At 36.1% G+C, this 23614-nt stretch overlaps 1 protein-coding gene and 1 non-coding gene across 4 annotated transcripts in view; both read left to right on the top strand.

Moving 5' to 3' along the window:
* The window catches only part of Rc3h2 (ring finger and CCCH-type zinc finger domains 2), a 55510-nt gene that overhangs the window by 2023 nt on the left and 29873 nt on the right, over window positions 1–23614 (top strand). For 2 of the 3 annotated variants that reach the window (NM_001290642.1, NM_001100591.1), the window contains exons 2-9: window positions 2881–2916; window positions 7536–7832; window positions 11091–11208; window positions 12681–12914; window positions 16929–17104; window positions 21619–21819; window positions 22395–22527; window positions 22643–22761. In NM_001290642.1, the coding sequence (NP_001277571.1) occupies window positions 7602–7832; window positions 11091–11208; window positions 12681–12914; window positions 16929–17104; window positions 21619–21819; window positions 22395–22527; window positions 22643–22761 (1212 nt within the window). In that variant the 5' untranslated portion in view covers window positions 2881–2916; window positions 7536–7601. The remainder of the gene's footprint in view (window positions 1–2880; window positions 2917–7535; window positions 7833–11090; window positions 11209–12680; window positions 12915–16928; window positions 17105–21618; window positions 21820–22394; window positions 22528–22642; window positions 22762–23614) is intronic. The other variant, XM_006498124.4, reaches the window with a different exon arrangement.
* Window positions 22220–22287, top strand: Snord90 (small nucleolar RNA, C/D box 90). The gene has a single exon (NR_028535.1). It is a non-coding gene; the product is annotated as a small nucleolar RNA, C/D box 90 (small nucleolar RNA).

Here is a 23614-nt window from a genome sequence, read left to right as displayed (position 1 = left end):
TAGGGACCCTGGCTAAACAATGCCCAGGGAGGGCTTAACCTCCCTGGAGGGAGATGGCTGGACCAGGGGATGTGACTAGGAGCGATGGCATGAAGCACAGCCAGGGAATTCTGCTATAGTTTTCTTTCCCCCTTTCTTATTATTTTCCTTGGGGGAGCCTCATAAGGAGACTCTTCCACCATCTTAGGAGAATGGTAGAAAGCATCTTTGTTTCTAAGAGAAACAGCTGTACTTTTCTGTCGTTAGGAAGGAGATAAGGGTAGCTGTCATTTCCATCCTTGAAATCACCAGAGTTTTTAAGATACTGGCAGACACAGCCTTCAGACCAAAATAGTCTAAAGTAATCACAGACATTAAGTATTCAAATTCAGTGATTCTCAACCTGTTTAGATTTTTGTTTAAGCTCCACCTCGGTTCTTTTTAATCCCACTGTCCTCCTAACCTTAGGACCCTAAGGAATTTCTTCTCATCTTGACCCACTGTAATTAGAGTTGACTTTATATCCCGAATAAAGTGTTAAAAGTGTTTTACAAATCTTCCTGTCATTTTTAGTAGTCAGGCTTTAAAGTTCCAGTAAAAACTTGGAGTTAACCAGAGAAAGCTAATAATGGCACACTAAAGTGATATTATTTGACAGAAGGAAAGAAACGAATGTTCTAGTTGGTGGGTCTAGTCTCTTTGTGGTTAACTTGTATACACAGCCTAAGACTTGGACTCATTAAGAATAGTTTGTAGATTCCTGTTTTTACCTTTTATGTGGTTAAAAAACTACATCACTGATCTGACATCAATATCCATGTTAAATTGTTTACTTAAATTGTTTACTAACACAGTCAGTTCTTGAAAACCCAGAGACTATTCTATCCTATTAAAGGCTATTTTCCAATATTACCATTGTTTTGTTGATTTGGTGATTCATGTTTCCCACATTCAGAGTTTGGAAAATTGCTTGAAGGACAAAACACTTAATATATTTTCTAGTCTTGTTTAGGGAAGACAGGTACCATAATTAAACAGGCTTTTATTCTTCGAGAATTGAATTGAAATCTAATTCATTAGTGGAGCCTTTGAATTACCCCATGAGTTATTGTTGTGTTAGTATGACATGCAAGAAGACGTTCTTGTTCATGTTTTCATTAATTTAGTTTCTGTGTTTGTAATTTGCTGCCTTCCAGTTGTCAGAGGCATTATTTTCTACACTTAGGATTTTATATTTTAAGACTAGAGCCTGTACGTTATGTGATGGGTAAAAATGCTATAAATTTGTAAAAAGTTTTGTTTATTTTGTTTTTTGTTTTGTTTTGTTCTGTTCTTTGAGACAAGATTCCCCTTCACAAGTAGCCCTGACTGTCCTGTAACTCACTATGTAGACAAGGCTAATATTGAACTCAAGAGAACACCTGTTTCTGCCTCATGAACACTGGGACTAAAGGTGTGCACCACCATCCCTGGCTTAACAAGGCTGTAATAAGTACATGCTTATTTTTGGTTGGACCTGGTTGAAATTTCATTTCCTAGAGATGGAAAAGGGAAGTCTATGATTAAAAATAAAGCTAGTTGGAAATTAAAGATGATTTGTACCCAGTCTCGTGAGAATTGTTGATTACATCTCTAATTTCTAATTCCATTTCTAAATCCTTAAGTGTGTGACTCGTACCTCAAAATTTCTAATAAAAATCAGATCTTGAGTATTATTTTATATTATTTGTAGTCGAGATTTGCTTTTACTACTTGATAGCCACATGTGACAGTTAAGGACTTAAAATGGAGTTAGTGTAATTTGAAATGTGTTGTTAAATGCAAAATGTATACTACATTTCAAAGACTTAATGGAATATTCTATAACATTTTAATATTTAGGTTTTTACATGATTACATGTTAAAATGATATTTTACTTATAAAATAAACCACCAAAATTGATTCCGCTATGGTTTTTTCTTTTTGAAAACCAGAGATTGTTGTATTTTTTTGTGGGTTTTTTTTTTATTTATTTATTTATTTTTTTTATGTGTAATCCATCCTGGCCTTGAACTCACAGAAATCCACCTACTTCTGCCTCCTGAGTGCTGGGATAAAAGGCATGTGCCACCACTGCTGGAAGTTTTTTGATATTTTTGATTCAGGGTCTCATTTGACCCAGCCTAGGGTGGAACTTGCTCTGTAGCCTAGGCTAACCTTTAGCTTGCTAACTGTCCTCTTGCCCTGAACTTCCTTCGTATTTATAGGACTCAACTGCCATGCGGTGGCACCATACATACATACATACATACATAAAAATATACATACATACATGTGGAACCCAAAACTTTCCCAATGGTATCCTTTTAGAGTCAGAATAATTAGAGTAACTAAGAACTTCAGTAATAAGAAAGATAAGGTTAGCCACATGGTGGCGTGAGCCTTTGGTCCCAGTACTTGGGGAGGCAGAAACAGGTGTATCTCTGAATGTAAAGCCAGCCTGGTCTACAAATTGAGTTCCAGGACAGCTAGGAATGGAGAAAGAAGAAAAGAAAAGAAAGATAAAGTTATTTAGAGGCAGAATAAGTAAGTTCAGTCTTGAAGTATTTCATGTTTAGCCATCATTAAGAAGCCTATTAGAATGCATTGAAAGCTCTATCTTATTTTAAAAATTGGGTTCAGCCCCTAATTTGAAGAGTAAAATTTGATCTCATCAATTTTATAGATTAAAACAGAACAACAGTTGTTGTGATATAGCTCTTTTTTTATCCAAAATCTCTTTCTTGAGAGCTGAGATGTAGAATTTGCTTCTATTAGCTCTGTTTGCTTGTTGTTTTTAGGTTAAATCTTACATTGTACTTCTGATGCTTTTAGTATGATTTTAAGTCTAAAGCTGTGTTTTGTTTTGTTTTGTTTTGCAGTACCGGGGATTGAATTTAAAGCTTCACAAACATTAGGCAAGTGTTCTACAACTGAGCTACATCCTTGAACAAAACTAATTACTTTGATATGTTCTATATGGGGAAGTGTCAGTGTAGTCCACTATAGTACTCAAATGTAAATAATGATTGTTTAACAACCAACCTCTAAGTGTATAAGTGTATAAACAGAATTATAAAATACTGTGTTACACTATTATGTTTTACACACAAAGTAGTGAAAAAGACATATGCTCTATTCTGACTTTTTAAAAGTGTCATGGTTCTGAACTGACTATGTAATACGAGTAACAGAAAATGAAAGTATTTTGCTAGTACACTGTTTATTTCGGTAAAGAAGTTTGTAATTTACATCTATAAAACAAGTCTGTTACTCTTTGTATATTATGAATTTGGACTTATATCAAGGAACTTATAGCTTGGGAGTCTGAGCCTGTTTAAGGTTCTGCCTCTACTTGAGTATTTCTCCTTCTGTGCTTTATCTTACGCCTTGTCAGTGTTAAAAACTAGGTACTGAAATTAGTTAATAGTGAGAATGTTTTCTCAATCTCTGTAGGCATCTAGATTTTTGGGCTTTTTAGTCTATTTTATCTCAACTTGAAACATGTGGGAAGTATATTTGGGATAAGTGCTTTGCTAGTCACTATAAATGTTAGCAGTTATGATGTCATATCTACTGAATCAAATAAGTTATTGTAAAATATGTTACTATAAGCCTAAAAGTTCTATAAATTAGTATACTGAGCTCTTGATTGTTTATTTATATGCTTTTAAAACTATAAAAATAGTAAGAGGTTGGGCATATTAAAAAAATAGGAGGCTGGATGGTAGTGGTGCACACTTTTTAGCCCCAGTACTCAAGAAGCAGAGGCAGGAGTATCTCTGAGTTCAAGGCCACCGTAGTTTATGAGCTCCAGGACAACTAGGCTGTTAGAAAGAAACCCTGCTTCAAAAAAAAAATTTGGGGGGGATAATTGTAAAAGTATTTAGATAAACTCAAGAAGTACCTTTCAAATAGAGAGCTGAAACTCCTATGCCACCAATGAAATATTTTAATGGTTATGCATGTTTCTCTGTTTTGGATAAAATGTTCATTTTTTTATTTGCATAACTTAGAATTTATTGACCATAATACTAAAGGAAAGCATCTTTAGGAATCAAATCATATTGTGTAAAGAAAGTTTAGTAAGTTTACTATCAGAATCTGTGATATAGCAGGGGAAAAAAATTGACAGTGTGGTCAGTTTCATTTGAGCTATTCTTTACATTTTACAGGCATTTATTTAGTTTTTAATATGAATTAGTATTAAAAGCTCTTGTCTAGATAAATATATGTATGTGTGTATGTATGTGTGTGTGTATACACATATATTAAAGAACTGTCAGGTGCATCTGGAGCACTGTCCCAATAGTCTTGGAGAAATAAGGAAAAGGGTGTTAGTTCTTTGTTTGCTGTTACCAAGCAGTTTGTGAAACCCTAATGCAGTAGAGTCTGTGTTTCTACACAAATGTCTGTCTAGCAAAATACCAATTTATGTTATTAATTTGGCTTTCCAGTTGTAGATTTAAATGAAATTCATCTTTTGCCTGGATTTATAATTCTATAACCAGAAAATAGAACATCAAATATGTTAGTTTCAAAAAGTATTTGCTCACTTGCTTATTGGCAATCTCTACACGTGGTAGTAGACTAACTGGTTTCAGATTGGTGGCTCTAATCAGTTTGAGGATAAAGTGTAAAAATTTATATCTTGACAAATTTGAGTTGCTTAGAAGTAAATATATTGATATTAATATATAATTTTTTCATTAAAGCTGTTTAGTAAAGATTTGTACATTATATGGGATACTTTTTTTGTATATTAAGACCTGTTTCAAGTTTACCAAGTAAATTTTAATTTTTTAAAAAAATTTTTAAAAAAGTCTTACTTTTTACTTTTTTGTAAAAAAAATTTTTCGAGACAGGGTTTCTCTGTGTAGCCCTGGCTGTCCTGGAACTCACTCTGTAGACCAGGCTGGCCTCGAACTCAGAAATCCGCCTGCCTCTGCCTCACAAGTGGTGGGATTAAAGGCGTGAGCCACCACGCCTGGCACTTTTTAATTTTTTAAGACAGATTTTCTCTATGTAGTCCTGGCTGTCCTGGAACTTGTTCTTGTGCAAGGCTGGTTTTGAATTCACATAAATGCCTGTGCCTCTGAGTGCTGAGATTAAAGGCATGTGCCACTACTGCTTGTCTTAAAAAAAAAAAAAAAGAGCCAGGCATGGTTGGGCATGCCTTTAATCCCAGCACTCGGGAGGCAGAGGCAGGCGGATTTGAGTTCGAGGGCAGCCTGGTCTACAGAGTGAGTTCCAGGACAGCCACGGCTACACAGAGAAACCCTGTCTGGAAAACCAAAAAGAAAAAAAGAAAAACTAAAACATTTCATTTGTCTCTTGGGGTTCTGGGGAGTGCTTACTGTTACATGTTTCTCTTTCCTGATGCTAACTACTCTTTCTGAGCATCTAGCATTCTGTATATCTAATGTATTTTGTAAGCATTTGTATGAAATAAAGTATTTGGTGGTTTAATTATCCTAAATACCTATATTTAATGTTTATCTGATGGCCTTTGTCATACTAATGTAAGTTTTGAATTGGAACATATTAAGGATGTGTGAGTTATAAGTAGTGTAGTTTCGATTGTGACTCTTGCTAGGCAATGGTGTTATACACCTTTAATCCTAGCACTTGGAAGGCAGAGGAGGTGGATCTCTGAGTTCAAGGCCAGCCTGGTCTACAGAGTGAATTCCAGGACAGCCAGGGCTACACAGAGAAAACCTGTTTCAGAAACAAACAAAAAACAAAACAAAAACAAAAAAAAGAAAGAAAGAAAAAAGAAAAGTCAAAAGAAACAAAGCAAAACAAAAACCCAAAAAGTAGATTGTGACTCTTGCTTGCTTTACTAAATGCTATACAATTACTAATCAAACAAGAAAATATGTAAAATGATTCTCTTATAGTTATTTTTCTGTGTTTGTACTATAATTCAGTGCAAAGATAAATATTTTATACCTTGTTTTCTGCTTAGAACTATTCCAAGAGAATAATGTTTTATTTTTCTAAGCCAACTCTATTGGGCCTGACAAGTTTTAAAAACACAGATACATACTTTTGTCAAAATTATTATGAACTATGACAAAAAATTCTAGGTAATTTTTTTTCCATTTTATTTTATAGAGGGGCGAGATGCATTGGAGCCATGCGCATGTTAACGGACAGCTTGTGAGAGTTTGTTCTCTCTTACCACAATGTTGGTCCCAGGGATGGAACTTGAGTTGCCAAGTTGAATTGTACATGCTTTTTTCTGTTGAGCTGTCTTACTGGCCATAGACAGTGTTTTCTTTGCTTTTGTCATTATTCTTTATTTTTTCAGTTATAGACAACATCCCTGTCATCACAGTCATCCGTAGATTTTCAGTAACTCACTAAGCTGAGGCACATCCTAATGTAGCATAGACTTCCTCCTTTAGATGCCAAGGTGACAGCTCACAAACAAATGTAGCACATTGTTTTGATGATTGTGGTGCTAGGAATTGAATCAGGGTCTCCTGCCTGCTGAGCAGACTGACAGAGCTACATCTCCATCCCTACAGTATTATTTTGATCAATAGTTTCTGAAGCTTAGCAGCTATTAAGACATATCAATATATTTTGAGGTAGTGGTTATCCAAAGAAAACACTTCAATCTTCAAACGGTCCAGTAATTTGTGTTCTTTGGTTTTCCCTTTTTTTTTATTTGTTTGTTTGTTTGCTTGCTTGTTTAGGTTTTTCTTTTTCCTTTTTCTTTTTTTAAAGATTTATTTATTTATAATATGTAAGTACACTGCAACTGTCTTCAGACACACCAGAAGCGGGCATCTGATGTCATTACGGATGGCTGTGAGCCACCATGTTGTTTTGCTGGGTTGAACTCAGTCCCTCCAGAGCAGTAGTCAGTGCTCTTAACCACTGAGCCATCTTTTCAGCTCTTGTTTAGGTTTTTCAAGACAGGGTTTCACTGTATAGCTTTGGCTGTCCTGGAACTCACTCTGTAGACATACTAACCTTGACCTGACAAAGATCCACCTACCTCTGCCTCCCAAGTGCTGGGGTTAAAGGCATGTGTGCCACCATGAACACATTGTTGGTGTTCTTAAGTAGAGAGTGGGAGGTAGGGGCTGTGAGATGTAAAGATGCTGCCAAGCTAGATGATCTGTGTGTCCTCAGACCCCACGTTAGAAGGAGAGAACTAACTAGCATGCACACATGGCACACATGGGCCCACATACATACACATAAACCCACACACAAAATAAAAACATTAAGCAATAAAAAATAGAATGTATTAGTCACTAAGAAAAATACACCAAAGTTTTGATTACTATTGCATGAACAAGCAGTAGAGTTTAGTTGAAAGGAATAGTATTAATAAATTGTCTCTGGGTAAATGTGCAAAATGTAATTCAACTTACAGTTTTGTTATTTATTGTTTGTTATAGAGACATCTAAATCCTATATTTAGAAATGTTTTAGATTCTGGAGTGGTGGTAGTTGATTTTAACAGTTAAGTGAATGACTAATAAATATATTGTTAATGCTTGCTTTTGTCCATTTGCAGCTTAAAAAACACTACACATCAAAATAATGATCTGCTAGACTGCTAACCCGAGCATCAGCTTCCACAATGCCTGTGCAGGCAGCTCAATGGACAGAGTTTCTGTCCTGTCCAATCTGCTATAATGAATTTGATGAGAATGTGCACAAACCCATCAGTTTAGGTTGTTCACACACAGTTTGCAAGACCTGCTTGAATAAACTTCACCGAAAAGCGTGTCCTTTTGACCAGACTGCCATAAACACAGACATTGATGTGCTCCCTGTCAACTTTGCACTTCTTCAGTTAGTTGGAGCCCAGGTAAGTGTCCAGTATTTTTACTGGTTTATTATATCAGTTGTCAAAATTAGTTCTTTAGCTGGTACAGAGCATGTTGAAAGGTAGTCGAAACCTAAAAGGTGTATTTACTTTTTGTGATGTGTTCCTACAAAGATTTTTCTCACTGCTATAAATTCTTAAGCAAAATAATGAATCCCATTACAGTTATATATTTCTTTGTTCTGGCTTCAATACCAAAGCCAGAATTTAGATATCTAAGTCCTTTGGTAGTTGAGAAACTGTGTGACTATATCAGTATTTATTTGTTAAGTCATGAAAAGAAGTAAAATCAGAGGTTTAGTTAGAAAAAAAACTATCTAAAGCCCTTAGATGGAGATTTTGTTGATCTTATTTGTAACTTCAGTTGGTTGATCGTATTATCACAAATACAAAATAACAAATTCTGTGCAACATCTTATGCCCTTATATGTTGTGCAATGACTGTTCCATTTTATATAATTTTACTGAATCCTAGCAAGAATGTAGATTTGATAAACAACTTTTATTTGATGAGGGTCTGTTCTATTGTACATATGAAAATAAATATTCTTTTTTTGTGTGTTTTTGTTTTTGTTTTTCGAGACAGGGTTTCTCTGCATAGCCCTGGCTGTCCTGGAATTCACTCTGTAGACCAGGCTGGCCTCAAACTCAGAAATCTGCCTGCCTCTGCCTCCCAAGTGCTGGGATTAAAGGCATGTACCACCACGCCCGGCGAAAATAAATATTCTAAATGTTCTTTCTGCTTTTTACCTTAGCTCTTTAGGTACCTTTTACCCCTACTTACAAATGAGGAGAAGATGAAATTTCATACATGCCATAGTAAATGTTAAAGTAAGAAAGAAGTAGCCGCGCCTGGTGGCACATGCTTGGAAACTCAGCACTTGAGACAGGAAGATAGAGTTCAGGGCCATTCTGGCCTACACAGGAAAACCCTGTCTCAAAACTCAAGTGAAAGGAATAACATCTAAAAAAAGAAGAAAACAAAAACCCAAAACTAAAGCAAGGAGTTTACAGTTTTATAAGAAAATTTCCAGGCTTATTTAGTAAATTTAATAACCCACTGTGTTCATTTTTTTAATATCTTGATAGATGAAGTTGTCTTTTTAAATACTCAAAATCTGTTTTCACTGTTTTAGAATCTTGGCAGTAACTCTGTAGTTAGTAGGGTCATAGCTTAATTGGCAGCATACTTTTCTAGTGGGTCATAAAATAATGATATCTCTTGCCAAAATCACACTTTAAAATCCAATAAAATACTTACTTTTTTGCAGTAGTGCTAACTACTGCCTGTCTTCTATAGTGCAGGCAGTCTTAGTGTTCCTTCTGAATAAATGTGTTATTTTAGTATGTAAAATAACCTATGGATCTATGCATTGTAACACAATCTTTTCAGGCTCATCTCTTCACTATCTCTACTTATATTGGTCTCCTGACCAGTTCTTAGATATGTTATGTATATTAATGTATAGGGATTTTGAAAATGTCTTTGCTTACAACGATTCTTTCCTCTCTACTTTCAAGAAATTACAAATGTTGCAGTTCTCCAGAAAGTTTATTATGAACTACACTAGTAAATTGCAACCCTTCTCTAGTTCTTTCTTGTGTGAGTGTGTCTATCCATGTATGTATCTGTATGTAGGGATGTGCACAGCTTTAAATCCTTACCTTTATTTTTGTGTCTCTGTGTGAATGTCACATGCATACAGTTGCTCTAAAAAGGGTGTAAGTTCCTTGAAGCTGGAGTTACAGCTATTGACTGTTGCCCAACATAGCTGAACCTGCAACATCTGGGAGAGCACCAAGAGCTCTTAACCACCAAGCCATCTCTCCAGTCCTCTCCATATTATATTTCATTTCATTTACAGTTGCATTGTATTTTCATTGATTGCCTTCTAACATAGTATTTGTTTATTTGTTTATTTATTGGCTTGTCTCTTATCTCTGTAGAATTTGAACTCTTTGAAGCAAGACATTTTCATTTTCTCTTTTGATTATTAATAGATCCATACATAGTGTAGACACATGAGAAATGGTCTATAAATGTCAGTGTTTGTAGGACTGGATTGAACTTTCATAATAACATTATAAAACATGTAGAGTTATTTTTATTTTGCATATGTGGAATTTGATACCAAGTAAATAATTTTTGCAAGGTCAAGTTTACCTACATTTTTCATTTTTTAATTTTTCCTTTTTCTGGTGGTAGAGGTTAGACTGACTGCCTAATCTCTGCTAGATGGGAATTCTCATCATTGAGTTACATCTCTGATACTATCTATCAAGGGAGTATAGGTCATAAGTTATAAATTTAATAGGTAAATCATATAGATGCAGTACTAAATGGTATGTGGTAGAGACAGACTCCTGACACTTTCTTTTTTGTTTTGAAATACTTTTAGATTTACAAAGAAGTTGAAATAAAGTAGTACCAAGAACACTTGTATAATGTTCCACAACTTCCCCTTATATTAGCATCTTTTGAAAATTTTTAATTTTATGTGTTGTTTCTGTGTGTGCATATGTACATCTAAGTACAGTACCTGCCAATGCCAAAGATCTTGGATCCCTAGGAGCTGGATTTACAGGTGGCTGTGAGCTGCCCAATGTGGGTGCTGGGAATTGCACTTGCATTCTCTGGAAAAGTAATGTATGCTCTTAATATCTAAGCTATCTTCTGCAGCCACCTCATATTAACATTTTTCATAATTATGACATAGTTATGAACTATAAAAAATTAACATTTATAAAATATTGTTAAATTTAAAGCTTTGTTTTAAGTTGACTTATGGCTTTGACGTAGTGTCTTAGTTGGGGTTTTACTGCTGTGAACAGACACCATGACCAAGGCAAGTCTTATAAAAAACCATTTAATTGGGGCTGGCTTACAGGGTCAGAGGTTCAGTCCATTATCATCAAGGCGGGAGCATGGCAGTTTCAGGCAGGCATGGCACAGGCAGAGCTGTGAGTTCTACATCTTCATCCAAAGGCTGCTAGTGGAAGACTGACTTCCAGGCAACTAGGGTGAGGGTCTTAAGCCCACAACCACAGTGACATCTACTCCAACCAGGTCACACCTATTCCAACAAGGCCACACCTCCAAATGGTGCCACACCCTGGTCCAAGAATATACAAACCATGACACTTATTTCTGTATTACAATTTTATATTAAGATTATTAGCAGATTTATAAAGAGAAGGTGCATGAGCTGAATGAATGGACCTCTGCATATTTTTTTGTAGGTACCAGATCATCAGTCAATAAAGTTAAGTAATCTAGGTGAGAATAAACACTATGAAGTGGCAAAAAAATGCGTAGAGGACTTGGCACTCTACTTAAAACCACTAAGTGGAGGTAAAGGTAAGTTCATAAGAAGTGTTGTATTGCTGTGGATGACCTGACCAAGTGTTAAATGTTGAGCTCTTAACAGTTGTTTGAATCACTGCCTGTCATTGAGCCCACAGTCTTATTGGATGAATATACAGGTATAATAAATTATTTTAATTGCTTTGACAAAAGCAGAATTATAGTTTATCACTGTTTTCCTGTTAGCTAGCTATTCCTTATAAATGTAATAGTTTTTGAATGAGTCAAATATTTGTTTTGTGCCTGCTAATAAAACATGGACTTGGGATGATTTCAATACTTTACAGGAAAATACATCCTTGACCTACATGTAAAACGTATTATTTCAGTAAAAGGAAAAACTATAATAAATAGTATGATGAACTAGGTTATATAGTGTAAATGATAATTGATATAAAAAGAAAATACGTAGGGTTTAGAATATCAGTGAAAGAATAATGACTCTTAAAAGTCTGTAAATTTTTAAGAAGGTCTAATGATGTTCTTGTTTAGAGTGTGGCTTTTGAAATTGAATTGAGGTAAAACAGGTGAAGTAGGTACCCATGTAGTTCCTGGAAAAGTGTTTTCTAGGCAGAAGGAATAGCCATCCAGGGTATTGTCCCCTTGGCCAGAGGAGAGTGTGCTTGCAGTAATGTGAGTGAGGAAACTGTCATAAGAAAAGTTGAGGTGAAATATAGTGAGGCAAGGTAACATACTGACTTTCAAACCATTTAAAGACTTGAACCTTTGTTCTGAGTAAAGTTGGGAAGTGGTGTTGAACAGTGATTTTGGTTTTCAAGACAGGCTTTTTCTTTGTAGCTCTGACTGTCCTAGAACTCACTCTATAGACCAGGCTGGCCTTTAACTCAGAAATCTGCTTGCCTCTTCCTCCCAAGTGCTGGGATTAAAGGCATGCGCCACCACTGCCCAGCTTATTGTTATTTTTTTAAGATTTAAATTTATATTCACTTATCAGAAATTTACCTCTAGTTCCTTTATTAAGACAGAGAGTAAAGTAAGTATCAATATATATTTGGACAGATCCAGCCTATAGAACAAGGCACCAAGATGAAATCTGAAGCACTTAAGAATTAAGTTCTTTATTACTACAGAAAGGTAATAAACAGGGACAGAATATTCACTTAAAAATAAAATTATCGGGCTGGAGAAATGGTTCAGTGGTAAGGAGCACTGACTACTCTTCCAGGGGTCCTGAGTTCAATTCCCAGCAACCACATGGTGGCTCACAATCATCTGTAACGAACGGGATCTGATGCCCTCTTCTGGTGTGTCTGAAGACAGCTACAGTGTACTTAAATAAATAAATAAAAATAAATAAATCTTTTTTAAAAATTATAAAAATAAGTAAATAAAATTATTAGACAAGGGACTCATAAAGAGCTATTATTTAAGAATTAAATACAGGTGATGAAAATTGTCTTTATTTTAATTGAAAATGTTGTTTCTTTTGTCTCCGTTTGTTAAAGGTGTAGCTAGTTTGAACCAGAGTGCCCTGAGCCGTCCAATGCAAAGGAAACTAGTTACACTTGTAAACTGTCAACTGGTGGAAGAAGAAGGTCGTGTCAGAGCTATGCGAGCGGCCCGTTCACTAGGAGAAAGAACTGTGACAGAACTGATACTGCAGCACCAGAACCCTCAGCAGCTGTCTGCCAACCTGTGGGCTGCTGTCAGGGCTCGAGGATGCCAGTTTCTAGGGCCAGGTAAAATAGATCCCCATTTTAGTGTTTTTATTGGTTATCAGACTTTGAAGACACCAATTTTTAGGGCCAAGTAAAAATGCTATGTATCCTGACATAGTATAGTCTATTCTGACATAGTATATCCTGACAAAGAATCAGTCTATTCTTATAGCCAGTGCTTTGGAAGAAATTTCTCATTTAATCCTCAGGCATCAGTGAGATAAAGGGCTCATCTCCAATTTGCAAATTTATTAAACTGATCTAAGAAGCAACCTACAACTGCACAGGATGGCCTCGAGCTCAGAAATCCGCCTGCCTCTGCCTCCCGAGTGCTGGGATTAAAGGTGTGAGCCACCAACGCCCGGCTATGCTTTAAATTTTGCACAGTAAAAAGTTTAATTTTTTTTTTTAAAACCTTATTCTTTATGGTTTTATTTTAAGGATGTTACTTTTGGATACTTGTTCATGTTTGCTTTTTATCTGTAAAAGCACTAGATACCAATATTATTGTACTTCAAAGAGACAAAAACCTGATTCAAAAGTATACCAAAGGACTTAAATAAAAAAGAGAGAGATGGAAAACAAGCCTATCTAGGTGTAGTTCTCAAGCTTCCTAATGCTGCAACCCTTTAATGCATGTACCATCATGTACCTCAGCCATAAAATTACTTCATCTCATTAAAATTAATAAAATTCAATTTATAAAATCAGTTCATAAAATTACTATAATTCTGCTACTGTTAGGAATGTAATATAAGTATCTGATAGGATACATGGGAGGCGATACCAAAGTGGTTATAACCCACACAGGTTGAGAACAACTCTCACAGAAGATACTGAAAGTCTTTAGTTAGTATGGGATGTAAATCAGAACCAGCAAGGGGCTTCAGGGCAGAGCTCTGTTGAAATTCTCTCTCTCTTCAGGGCAGAGCTCTGTTGAAATTCTCTCTCTCTCTCTCTCTCTCTCTCTCTCTCTTTTTTTTTTTTTTTTTTTGAGACAGGGTTTCTCTGTGTAGCCCTGGCTGTCCTGGAACTCACCTTGTAGACCAGGCTGGCCTCGAACTCAGAAATCCGCCTACCTATGCCTCCCGAGCGCTGGGATTAAAGGCGTGCACCACTACGCCCGGCTCTCTCTCTTTTTTTAAAAGATGTCTTGAGACAGGTTTCTCTCTGTAGCCTTGGGTGCTCTGGAACTTGCCCTATAAACCAGGCCATCCTCGAACTTACAGAGATCTGCTGCCTAAATGTTAGACTTCAAGGCATGTGCCATCACCATTTGGCAGCTCTCTGGTAATTGTTACCTAGCATATTGCTAGGCCATGACTGAGGTTACCCCACAACACACACACACACACACACACACACACACACACACACACACACACACACACACAAAATGAGATACTACTTCATACATGTTTTATTTGTTATGATTAAAACCAAATATCTACCTGACAAGTTAGTAATGATGTGGAAAATATGACATAGAAAATGTTTTCCTGTACAGAAAAGATTTTGGCAATCCTACTACAATTAAACATGACTGAGGAGTTTACTGGGCCTTCTGATACTTGGACACAAGTGTTTATTGCAATAATATTTATAATATTTGAGAGGTGTACACAAGCTGGTCATGATCATGCATACATGTAATTGCACTTGGGGGGATCAAGTAGAAAGATGTATTGGAGGCCAGCCTGGGATATATTGAGGACCCTGTCTCAAGGGCTCTCACTGTTGATTTCACTAATGTGCCACCATGCTTGGTCTTAATGCTGTTTTTTTTCCCCCATTTATTCATTTTACATCCGGATTACTGTTCCATCCTTCCCCTTCCCAGTGATCTTTAGTGTTCTTTTATCTGGAACCATTCCCTGTATTATCTTGGTAGGAATAGTCTCAAATATAGGACATTTATTTTATAGTATAAAAAAGGTAAAAGCATTCTTCTTGTCAGTCACAATAAAAACATAATGTATTCATAAAGTACTGTCTAACCATATAACAAAATGAAGTAAACCAACATTTGATATATCCATAGAGTGATACATGCTGCTTATAGATGATGTTTGAAAATGTGATAGGAAATAAGTGATTGCCGAGGAAAAAAGATTGCCAGAAATGACTTCTGGATAACCGAGTTTCCTTTGGAACAGTGAAAAATGTCTTTAAACTACATACAGTTAATGGTTTTACAGCATTGTGAATGTACTAAATGCCACTTGGATATTGCAAAACACCTTTTTGTTTTACATTGCTGAGATGGAATTAAGGGCCTTGCATTATACTAGGTAAAAAAAACTCTATGGCTAAGTTAATAGCTATATTAACTTGTGTCTGTTTGTTTTTTCTTTTCTTTTCTTTTTTTTCCTAGACAGTTTCTCTGTGTAGAATTGACAGTCCTGAAACTCAATTTGTAGATCAGGCAGGCCTCAAACTCGTCTGTCCTGAGAGAAATAGAGACAGGAAGGGAGGGAAGGAGATAGAGAGTGAGCAAGCACGAGCACACAAGCAAGCAAGCAGTATAAATGAAATTAATGTCTTCTTTAGGTACTCTATCCAAAGGCCATTATTATTTAAAATTATAGACAAAATAGTTTTTGACAGGCACAGAAACCGTCTTGTGCATAAACCAAGTTTGTATGTCCTTATATTACTGTCAAAGCAGTATTCTGTTTTTATGAATTACATTCTCATGAAAATCATTATCTAATTGATTGTTGTATACCTACAGAAGATATTTTATTAAAAGTTCTGTTCTCTGGGTTGGAGCGATGACTCGGTGGTTAAAAGCAGTTACTGTTTGAATCCTAGAATCTACATCTAGTTTGAAATCTAGTTTGAATCCTAGAATCTACCTCCAGTGACTCATTTGTAATTTAGTCTCTCAAGTGATCAGACCTCTCTGGCCTAATAATGCAGCTGTATGCAATATGCATAAGCTCATACTGAGGCATACAGAATTTTAAAAAATAATAATAATAAAAGATAGGATGGGGGCTGGTGAGATGGCTCAGTGGGTAAGAGCACCCGACTGCTCTTCCAAAGGTCTGGAGTTCAAATCCCAGCAACCACATGGTGGCTCGCAACCATCCTAACGAGATCTGATTCCCTCTTCTGGAGTGTCTGAAGACAGCTACAGTGTACTTACATATAAATAAATAAATCTTAAAAAAAAAAAAAAAAAAGTATGACTGGCTACCCTTTTAAAAAAAAAAAAAAAAAGATAGGATGTTCTGTTCACATCTGTGTTCTGATTGGTTATTTAGTGCAAAGTTCCCCCCCTCCCCCTTTGGTAACTTTTAAATCTTTTATTTATATAGCTGTAAAGGTGACTCAGTGGTCAAGATCAGTCTTTGTTTTTGCCAAGGACCTCAGGTTCAATTCCCAGTACCCATATGGTGGCTTACCATCTGTAAACTCCACTTCTAGGAGTCCTATATCCTTTTCTAACCGCCATGGGCACTAGGCACACACATGGAACATGCACACACATGAAGGGAAGACTTTGATTCACATATATATGTAAACATTTTTAAAAATTTTATTATTATGAGCTGAACATGATGGCGTATGTTTTTAATTCCAGTACTTGGAAGGCAGAGGCAAGCAATTCTGTGAGTATGAGACCAGCCTGGTCTACAGAGCAAGTTTCAGGACAGCCAGGGCTACATGGAGAAATCCTGTCTTGAAAAACCAAAAGAAACAAATTTAATATTGTATGTGTATATGTTGGATCTGTTTAACTGCATCATGACCTGAGTGGACCTCAGGACAATTTTGTGGAGTCTTTTCTTTCACATTTACCTGGGTTCTGGGGATTAAACTCAAGATTGCTAGCCTTGATCAACAAACATCTTTACCTCATGAGTTGCTTTGCTGGCACTTGATTGATTTAAAAATGAATTGTTTTTGTATATTGTCATTTCCTTTTTCCATTCTAATTAGATGTAGATTATATCACCATAAGTTAATACCCAAGTATAATTTTGACAGACATCATCAGTATAATCTTTACTTCTTTACTATTTCTAGCTATGCAAGAAGAAGCCTTGAAGTTGGTATTGCTGGCATTAGAAGATGGTTCTGCTCTCTCTAGGAAAGTTCTAGTACTTTTTGTTGTGCAAAGACTAGAACCAAGATTTCCTCAGGCATCAAAAACAAGTATTGGCCATGTTGTGCAGCTATTGTACCGAGCTTCTTGTTTTAAGGTAAGCCCTGTACAACTGTCCAAAGACCATGGGTTTATACCTGAGATGGAGGCTTCTGAGAATTTATGTTGCCAATCTAGTGACCCTCAGAAATACAGAACACTTCTAAAGTAAAGAGGAGTGGTTTTTCACTTTTCCTTATTCATTAATTCATCTTTGACACCAGATACTTGTTATTACCAGTTGGTTTCAGAAATATTGAATTGAACATATGTAAAATCCTAACTTTAGACTCTTCGAGGAACTTGTAAAAATGAATTGAGACATCTCACTTCTTTACATCAATTGCTTTAACAAATATTGCAGACTTCGATAGAGGAGGAAATTTTTTTAATTCATTATTTTCTTTATCTTTTTTGTACTGATTAAAGTCTTCAATATAAAATTAGTCCACAAGAAATTCAAAAGTTGAGAAGATTGCCATGCTGTATGGTATTTTGTTTGATGGGATGTGAAAACTATTTTTTAATGGAATTTTTAGGTCATTGATAGATGAGAAAAGTTACCTGAATCCCTGTTTTCTATCTGTTAACAGTTGTGGAAAATATTTCATCTGTATCAGGGGCTTCTACCCTGCCTTTGATTATTCAGTTCCCTGATAAAAGACAAACAACTTTTTTTAATTGTAATAACCTTTAAAGGGGCTAGAGAAATGGCTCAGCAGTTAAGAGCACTGACAGTTCCTCCTGAGGTCTTGAGTTCAATTCCAAGCAACCACATGGTGGCTCACAACCATCTGTATTGGGATCCAATGCCCTCTTCTGATATGTCTGAAGACAGCTACACTGTACTTACATACATTGAAAAGAAAGAAAAGAATAAGCACTAGAACTGGGTGGATATCTACTCTCTAAGCTAATAAAATCTATTTTCCCATCAATAACCCTGAAATATAATTTGCCATGTTCCATCTAGGCTGCTTTGACTCACATTACCCATAGCATGAAAACACCTTTCTATCTCTTCTTGTGGTTCTCCTCATACCCCAAACCTGCCTATGTCTCTTCTGCATAGCTATTAACCATAGTTTTAGATTAAGAAGCAAGGTCACATTGTATGTGTCAATTCTCTGGTCCCTGGGAGCAATCAGGCCTTGGGGGCCAGTATTTAGCTTAACATACATAGCAAAAGAGCAAACCTCAATAGTTATTCAAGTGTAGGTTGTTATCTAGCACCTGAAAAACCACAGAAATTTATAAATCTCACTGTTTTTGTGAAAGTAAATCACACGTTACCTTCCTTTGCTCGTTTTCAGGCTCTAAGATTTAAAAAGGTTTCCTTGGAAGTACTCTAATTTAGAAAACAGGTAGTTGATGATGGAAGTATGTTCAAGTGGATTTATTTACCTTTGCTAATGAAGTTTGGATACTTTTGCCTGATAGTTGTAGTGCTTGAGTTCATGTCCTTAAAGGAGATAAGGATTTAAGTGATGCTCTGGTTCTTCAAACATAATGTTTTCAAGCTGAGTAGCCAAATTAAAGAGATCATTTGTCATTCTCATTTGTCATAAGCAACCAGATTTTTGTGATTGTATGATCTTTCCTCAGAATTAAGATCGCTATAATCATGATCAAATACAACAGATTATCAGTTAAAGTGATTTCTAATAAGAATTGTAATTCATGGCAATGAAATAACTTTGTGGATAAAGGTGCTTTGTCTTCTGAGCCTGAGGACAAGTTTGATGCCTGAATCCCACATGATAGAAGGAGAGTGCTGATGGCTGCTACTTTTCCTCTCATGTCCACACACGTGCAGGCATGTACATGCCCACATATATACTTACCAAATAAATAATATCCCTATATTGATAGATACTTTTATATGCAGATTCTTTGCTTACTGGACATGGAATCAGAACAAGGAGAATTAAGATACATGCATGGTGTGGTGGTTCCCAACTGAAAGCACAGCATTCGAATCATCTGCATTATGTTTCTGGGCTCTAATACCAGGAATTCTTATTCAGTAGATTTGAGAGTGTGTCTTTCAAAGCTTCATAAATAAGATGTGATTGCTTTGTGTTGGTTTTAAAGACATGTTCTCCTGTATCCTAGACTGACCTTGACCTTGTTATTTGGTGAGGATGACTTTAAACTTTTGATCCTCTTCTTTTTTACCTCTCAACTGCTGGGATAATGGGTGTGCATCACTGCAATGTTTATTTTTTAATGTAGTGCTGGGGATCAAACGTCCCCTTTGTTCATGCTAGGGAAGCATTCCACCAACTTAGCTACAACTTTAGCCCTTCACAAATGATTTTGGTGCATATTAGTATTTTAAATGGCTCGGACTCTCTTTATTACTGAAGTCTTCAACTGCTTAGGTGCTTTTTGCTATCCATGGGGCACATGTACACTATATGGTGCTTAGGTTTGTGCTATAATCCTCTAGATAGTTAGTTTTCTCCTCCCATTTAGGTTAATAATTACCCCCTTTACTTTCTGATATTCTCTTAAAGTGGGTTATAGAAGAATACAAACTTTCTAAGTTACATTTACCTGCCCACTCACTATCAAATGTTTAAGATTGTATTGATTGGGGCTGGAGTGACGAATGGCTCAGTGGTTAAGAATACTTGCTGCTCTTAAAGAAGACCTGGGTTTGATTTTCAGTATCTGTATGGTGGTTCTGGGGAATCTTGATACCCTTTTCTGGCCTCCATGGACACAAAGTAACACCTGTGATGTACAAATATACATGCAGGTGAATACTCATTCACATAAAATAAAAGAGCATATTAATTACAATCTATAATATCTCAAACTATATTTTTAGATTCCCAAATTTATGGCCTTTCTGAAGTGATGACTGACTTTTCTCAGTCTCATGTTATTGGGGCATATTACCACTGTCTGATATACCAGCAGCAGAAATAAAAATCATTACTAAAGCAGGACATAGAAGTCTACACCCCATAATCCCAGTACCTGGGAGGTTCAGCCAAGGGAATTTCTGCAGTTTTGAGGCTATGTTAGGTGACAGAGTAAGACCCTCAATACACACATAACCACTAAGATAGCTGGAGGGTTTTTTTTTTTTTCATTTTTTTTCTTTTACCAATTAGGAAAACAAAATTATGTTGTTATGACAGGGTCTTATTATATAATACAAGCCAAACTTTGTGCTCATGATTCTTCTGTTTCGGCCTCTTGAATGCTCGTATTTTAGGCATGCAGCATCATGCTCAGCAGGAAAATTTGAGTTTTGAATAGATAAATGATTTGTCCAGTCTGAATCTCAAATTTTGGTGTGGTTTTATGTGCTTTGAGTCTTAAGTCTCGGAGCTCATACAGTGAGATGGATGAAAGACAAAAGAAAGTTCCCAGAAGCTATGGCCAATACAAACAAAATCGAAGATGAAGATTCATTCCCAAGGTTATCCTCTGACCTACACACAGACATATACAGACACACACAGACTTAATCGCAGTTAAAACAAGGAAAACACTTACTTCGCGTAGCACTGTTCTAGGTACACAGTTTCAATCTTAGGAATTCTAATCTCCTTTCTGAAACTACAATATCTATCTGGATTTCTCAAAGAACCACAGTAAATAATGCTCCTACTAATCTACCCCAGCCCTCTTAGAAAAGTTGTGATGTACTCAGCCTGTTCCTCCTCAAACAAGAAAGCAGTAGTCTTTTTCACTAAAACAGTTAAACAAAACAAAACAAGACAAGAAACCCCCACTTTCTAAGCAAGGAAAATGATAGTGTTTTTGAGACATGTGTCTAATCATAGTGCTTCTGTAACAACTCTCAGTGACTTTTCATTCCCTTCAGAATTTAATATCTAATTTACCATAGTACTTACGGTCATCTGTGAGTCTTTTCTTGCATATATGAGAACTTTTAATTCTGTCCTCTGCTCATTTGGGGTGGTTGGTTGGTTTGTTTGTTTAGTAGGTTGCTGTTTTGTTTTATTTTCTCCCATCTTCTAGACAGGGTTTCTCTATGTAGCTCTGGCTGTTCTAGAAATCACTGTGTAGACCAGGCTGTCCTTGAACTTATAGAGAATTGTCTGCCTCTGCCTCCTGAGTGGAGTGCTGGGATCAAAGGCATATTTTACCACTGCCTGGCATTGTTTTTTAGAATTTGATTTTCCTCTTTTTCCTAAAGAAATTCTATTTTTAGAGATGTAGCTCACATAGTCGTGAGCCAAGAGAAAACATTTTCTGAAAATTTTCCTTCTATTTACTTGTCGTATTTATTTGGCTTTGTTTATGTTGCTGTAGACCCTATAACTACACCCTTACTATAATTTTTTGTTTCTAAATCTTTCTTTCCTGCCAAATGCTGATGAACTCAATGAAGAAAAGGATTGCGTACATAATTATATACTTTCTGTTTTGTTCTGAAAAGGAGTTTCTATTGGCATTTTGTACTTTTTGTGGTGTCTGGTATATAACCCCTTCAGCCCAATCCCCACACCCACAGTAAATGAACTGGATAAGAGAAAAAGGCAGACCAATTCTAATGAGTTTGATTTTTTTTTTCCTTCCCATTTTTAGGTTACTAAAAGGGATGAAGACTCTTCCCTGATGCAGCTAAAGGAGGAATTTCGGAGTTACGAGGCACTACGCAGAGAACATGATGCCCAGATTGTTCATATTGCCATGGAAGCAGGACTCCGTATTTCACCTGAGCAGTGGTCTTCACTGCTGTATGGGGACTTGGCTCATAAATCACACATGCAGTCTATCATTGATAAGGTTTGTAAGGTTAGATTTTGTACCCTTCCTGTCTCAGAAAATACTGTAGCATAGATCCTTCCTTCTCTGTTAATAACCTAATATGCCTGCCTGAGTAGAAAATACACGTATCTAACCTAGTGAACTTGATGACTTAGAACATTGTCCACGCTGGTCTTTGTGGAGTATTAGCTACTTATGTGCTCACTGAGAGCTGTAGGTCAGTGCCATTGTCTCATGACAGTGTGACTACTGTACTTCACATCACTCCCCTTGATGAAATTAAATGTAAAATGTGGAACACTCTCTACTGAATATATTTTGCCTTTGTAGCATTGTAAAGTTGAAAACTTTTATCAACATTCTCACCCCAGAGAGCTAATATAGCTGATAAATAATGTTTTTAAGTGTCTAGTGATGAATTTCATAGGGCAGATTCTGAGGTGAAAATTTAGTTCATCATTGATTGTCCTATTATGAAATCTGAAGACACTTGAAAACTATTAAGTAAGGTGATTCATTGGAAAACATTTTGAATATAGGTATGTTCAAAAATCCAGAGTAAAAAATCCCTTTTTTTCTTTTTCCCCTGTTAGCTACAGTCTCCAGAATCATTTGCAAAGAGTGTCCAGGAATTGACAATTGTTTTGCAGCGAACTGGTGACCCTGCTAATTTAAATAGGCTGAGACCTCATTTAGAGCTTCTTGCAAACATAGACCCTAATCCAGGTATGTGGGAAAAGTGCTTATACTTTATGGAACTTTGAGGTAAATAGCACCAGGAATGACTGTTGATATGTTGTCTCTTCCAACCCCAACCCCATCCCTTTGACTCTTAATTTAGATGCTGTTTCACCAACTTGGGAGCAACTGGAAAATGCAATGGTAGCTGTTAAAACAGTTGTTCATGGTCTTGTGGACTTCATACAAAATTATAGTAGAAAAGGCCATGAGACACCTCAGGTAAATTGACTACATTTCTAACTACTGCTGTGTCCAAGACAGCTTCATCCTGAACGTACTAACAATCTTATTGGCAAATGGACTATGTATATAACCCTTCCCTATTAGAAGTTATGTGTGTGAAAGGAGGGTGTTCATGTGTATGTGCATGTGTAGCTGCACAGGCTTTGAGCCCAGGGCTTCCTGTCTGACACTGAGTGACATGCATAGCATTCTTGCAAATTTTTATTTTGTACTTTTGAGAGAAACTCCCTTTTTATTGTACTTGGTTGGCATTTCTTTTTATAAGGAATTTAGAGGGTATTTTTATAGCTGAAAGTTTTTTTTTCTTTGCTGTCTCTCAAATGAATTTGTTTTATAATATATTTGGAATTTGAAATTCCTAAATATTTGTAGTGTACTTTAGAAGAGGAAGTTCAAATATAATCCCTTATCCAAATGTCTTTTCAGTTGAGTTAAATATCATATTAAAAGTTATGCTATCAATATCTAACAAGGTAGGGCTAAAAGTACTCCAAAATCTGTTAACTTTTTATTCTATTCATATTTTATTTAGAAACTACTATATTATTTAGTGTCAACTGAATGATAATTTTTTTATTTTTTAAGGTCACAATAGTAAGAGCAATTTCTTAAGAATTTGATGCATATTATGGTTTTTTTTTTTAGTTTCTTTTTTTTTAGTTTTTTGAGACAGGGTTTCTCTGTGTAGCCCTGTCTGTCCTGAAACTCTCACAGAGATTTGTCTGCCTTGCTTCCTGAGTGCTGGGATTATAAGTATGCACCACTACCACAGGGTCTGTCTGATGGTGCATTTTATTGTTTTCCCTCATTGTTTGCCTATGAATAGAGT

This window comes from Mus musculus, chromosome 2 (assembly GCF_000001635.26).
Source record: "Mus musculus strain C57BL/6J chromosome 2, GRCm38.p6 C57BL/6J".
In the NCBI taxonomy this organism is placed as follows: Eukaryota; Metazoa; Chordata; class Mammalia; order Rodentia; family Muridae; genus Mus; species Mus musculus.
This window is presented reverse-complemented; position numbering and strand designations above follow the sequence as displayed.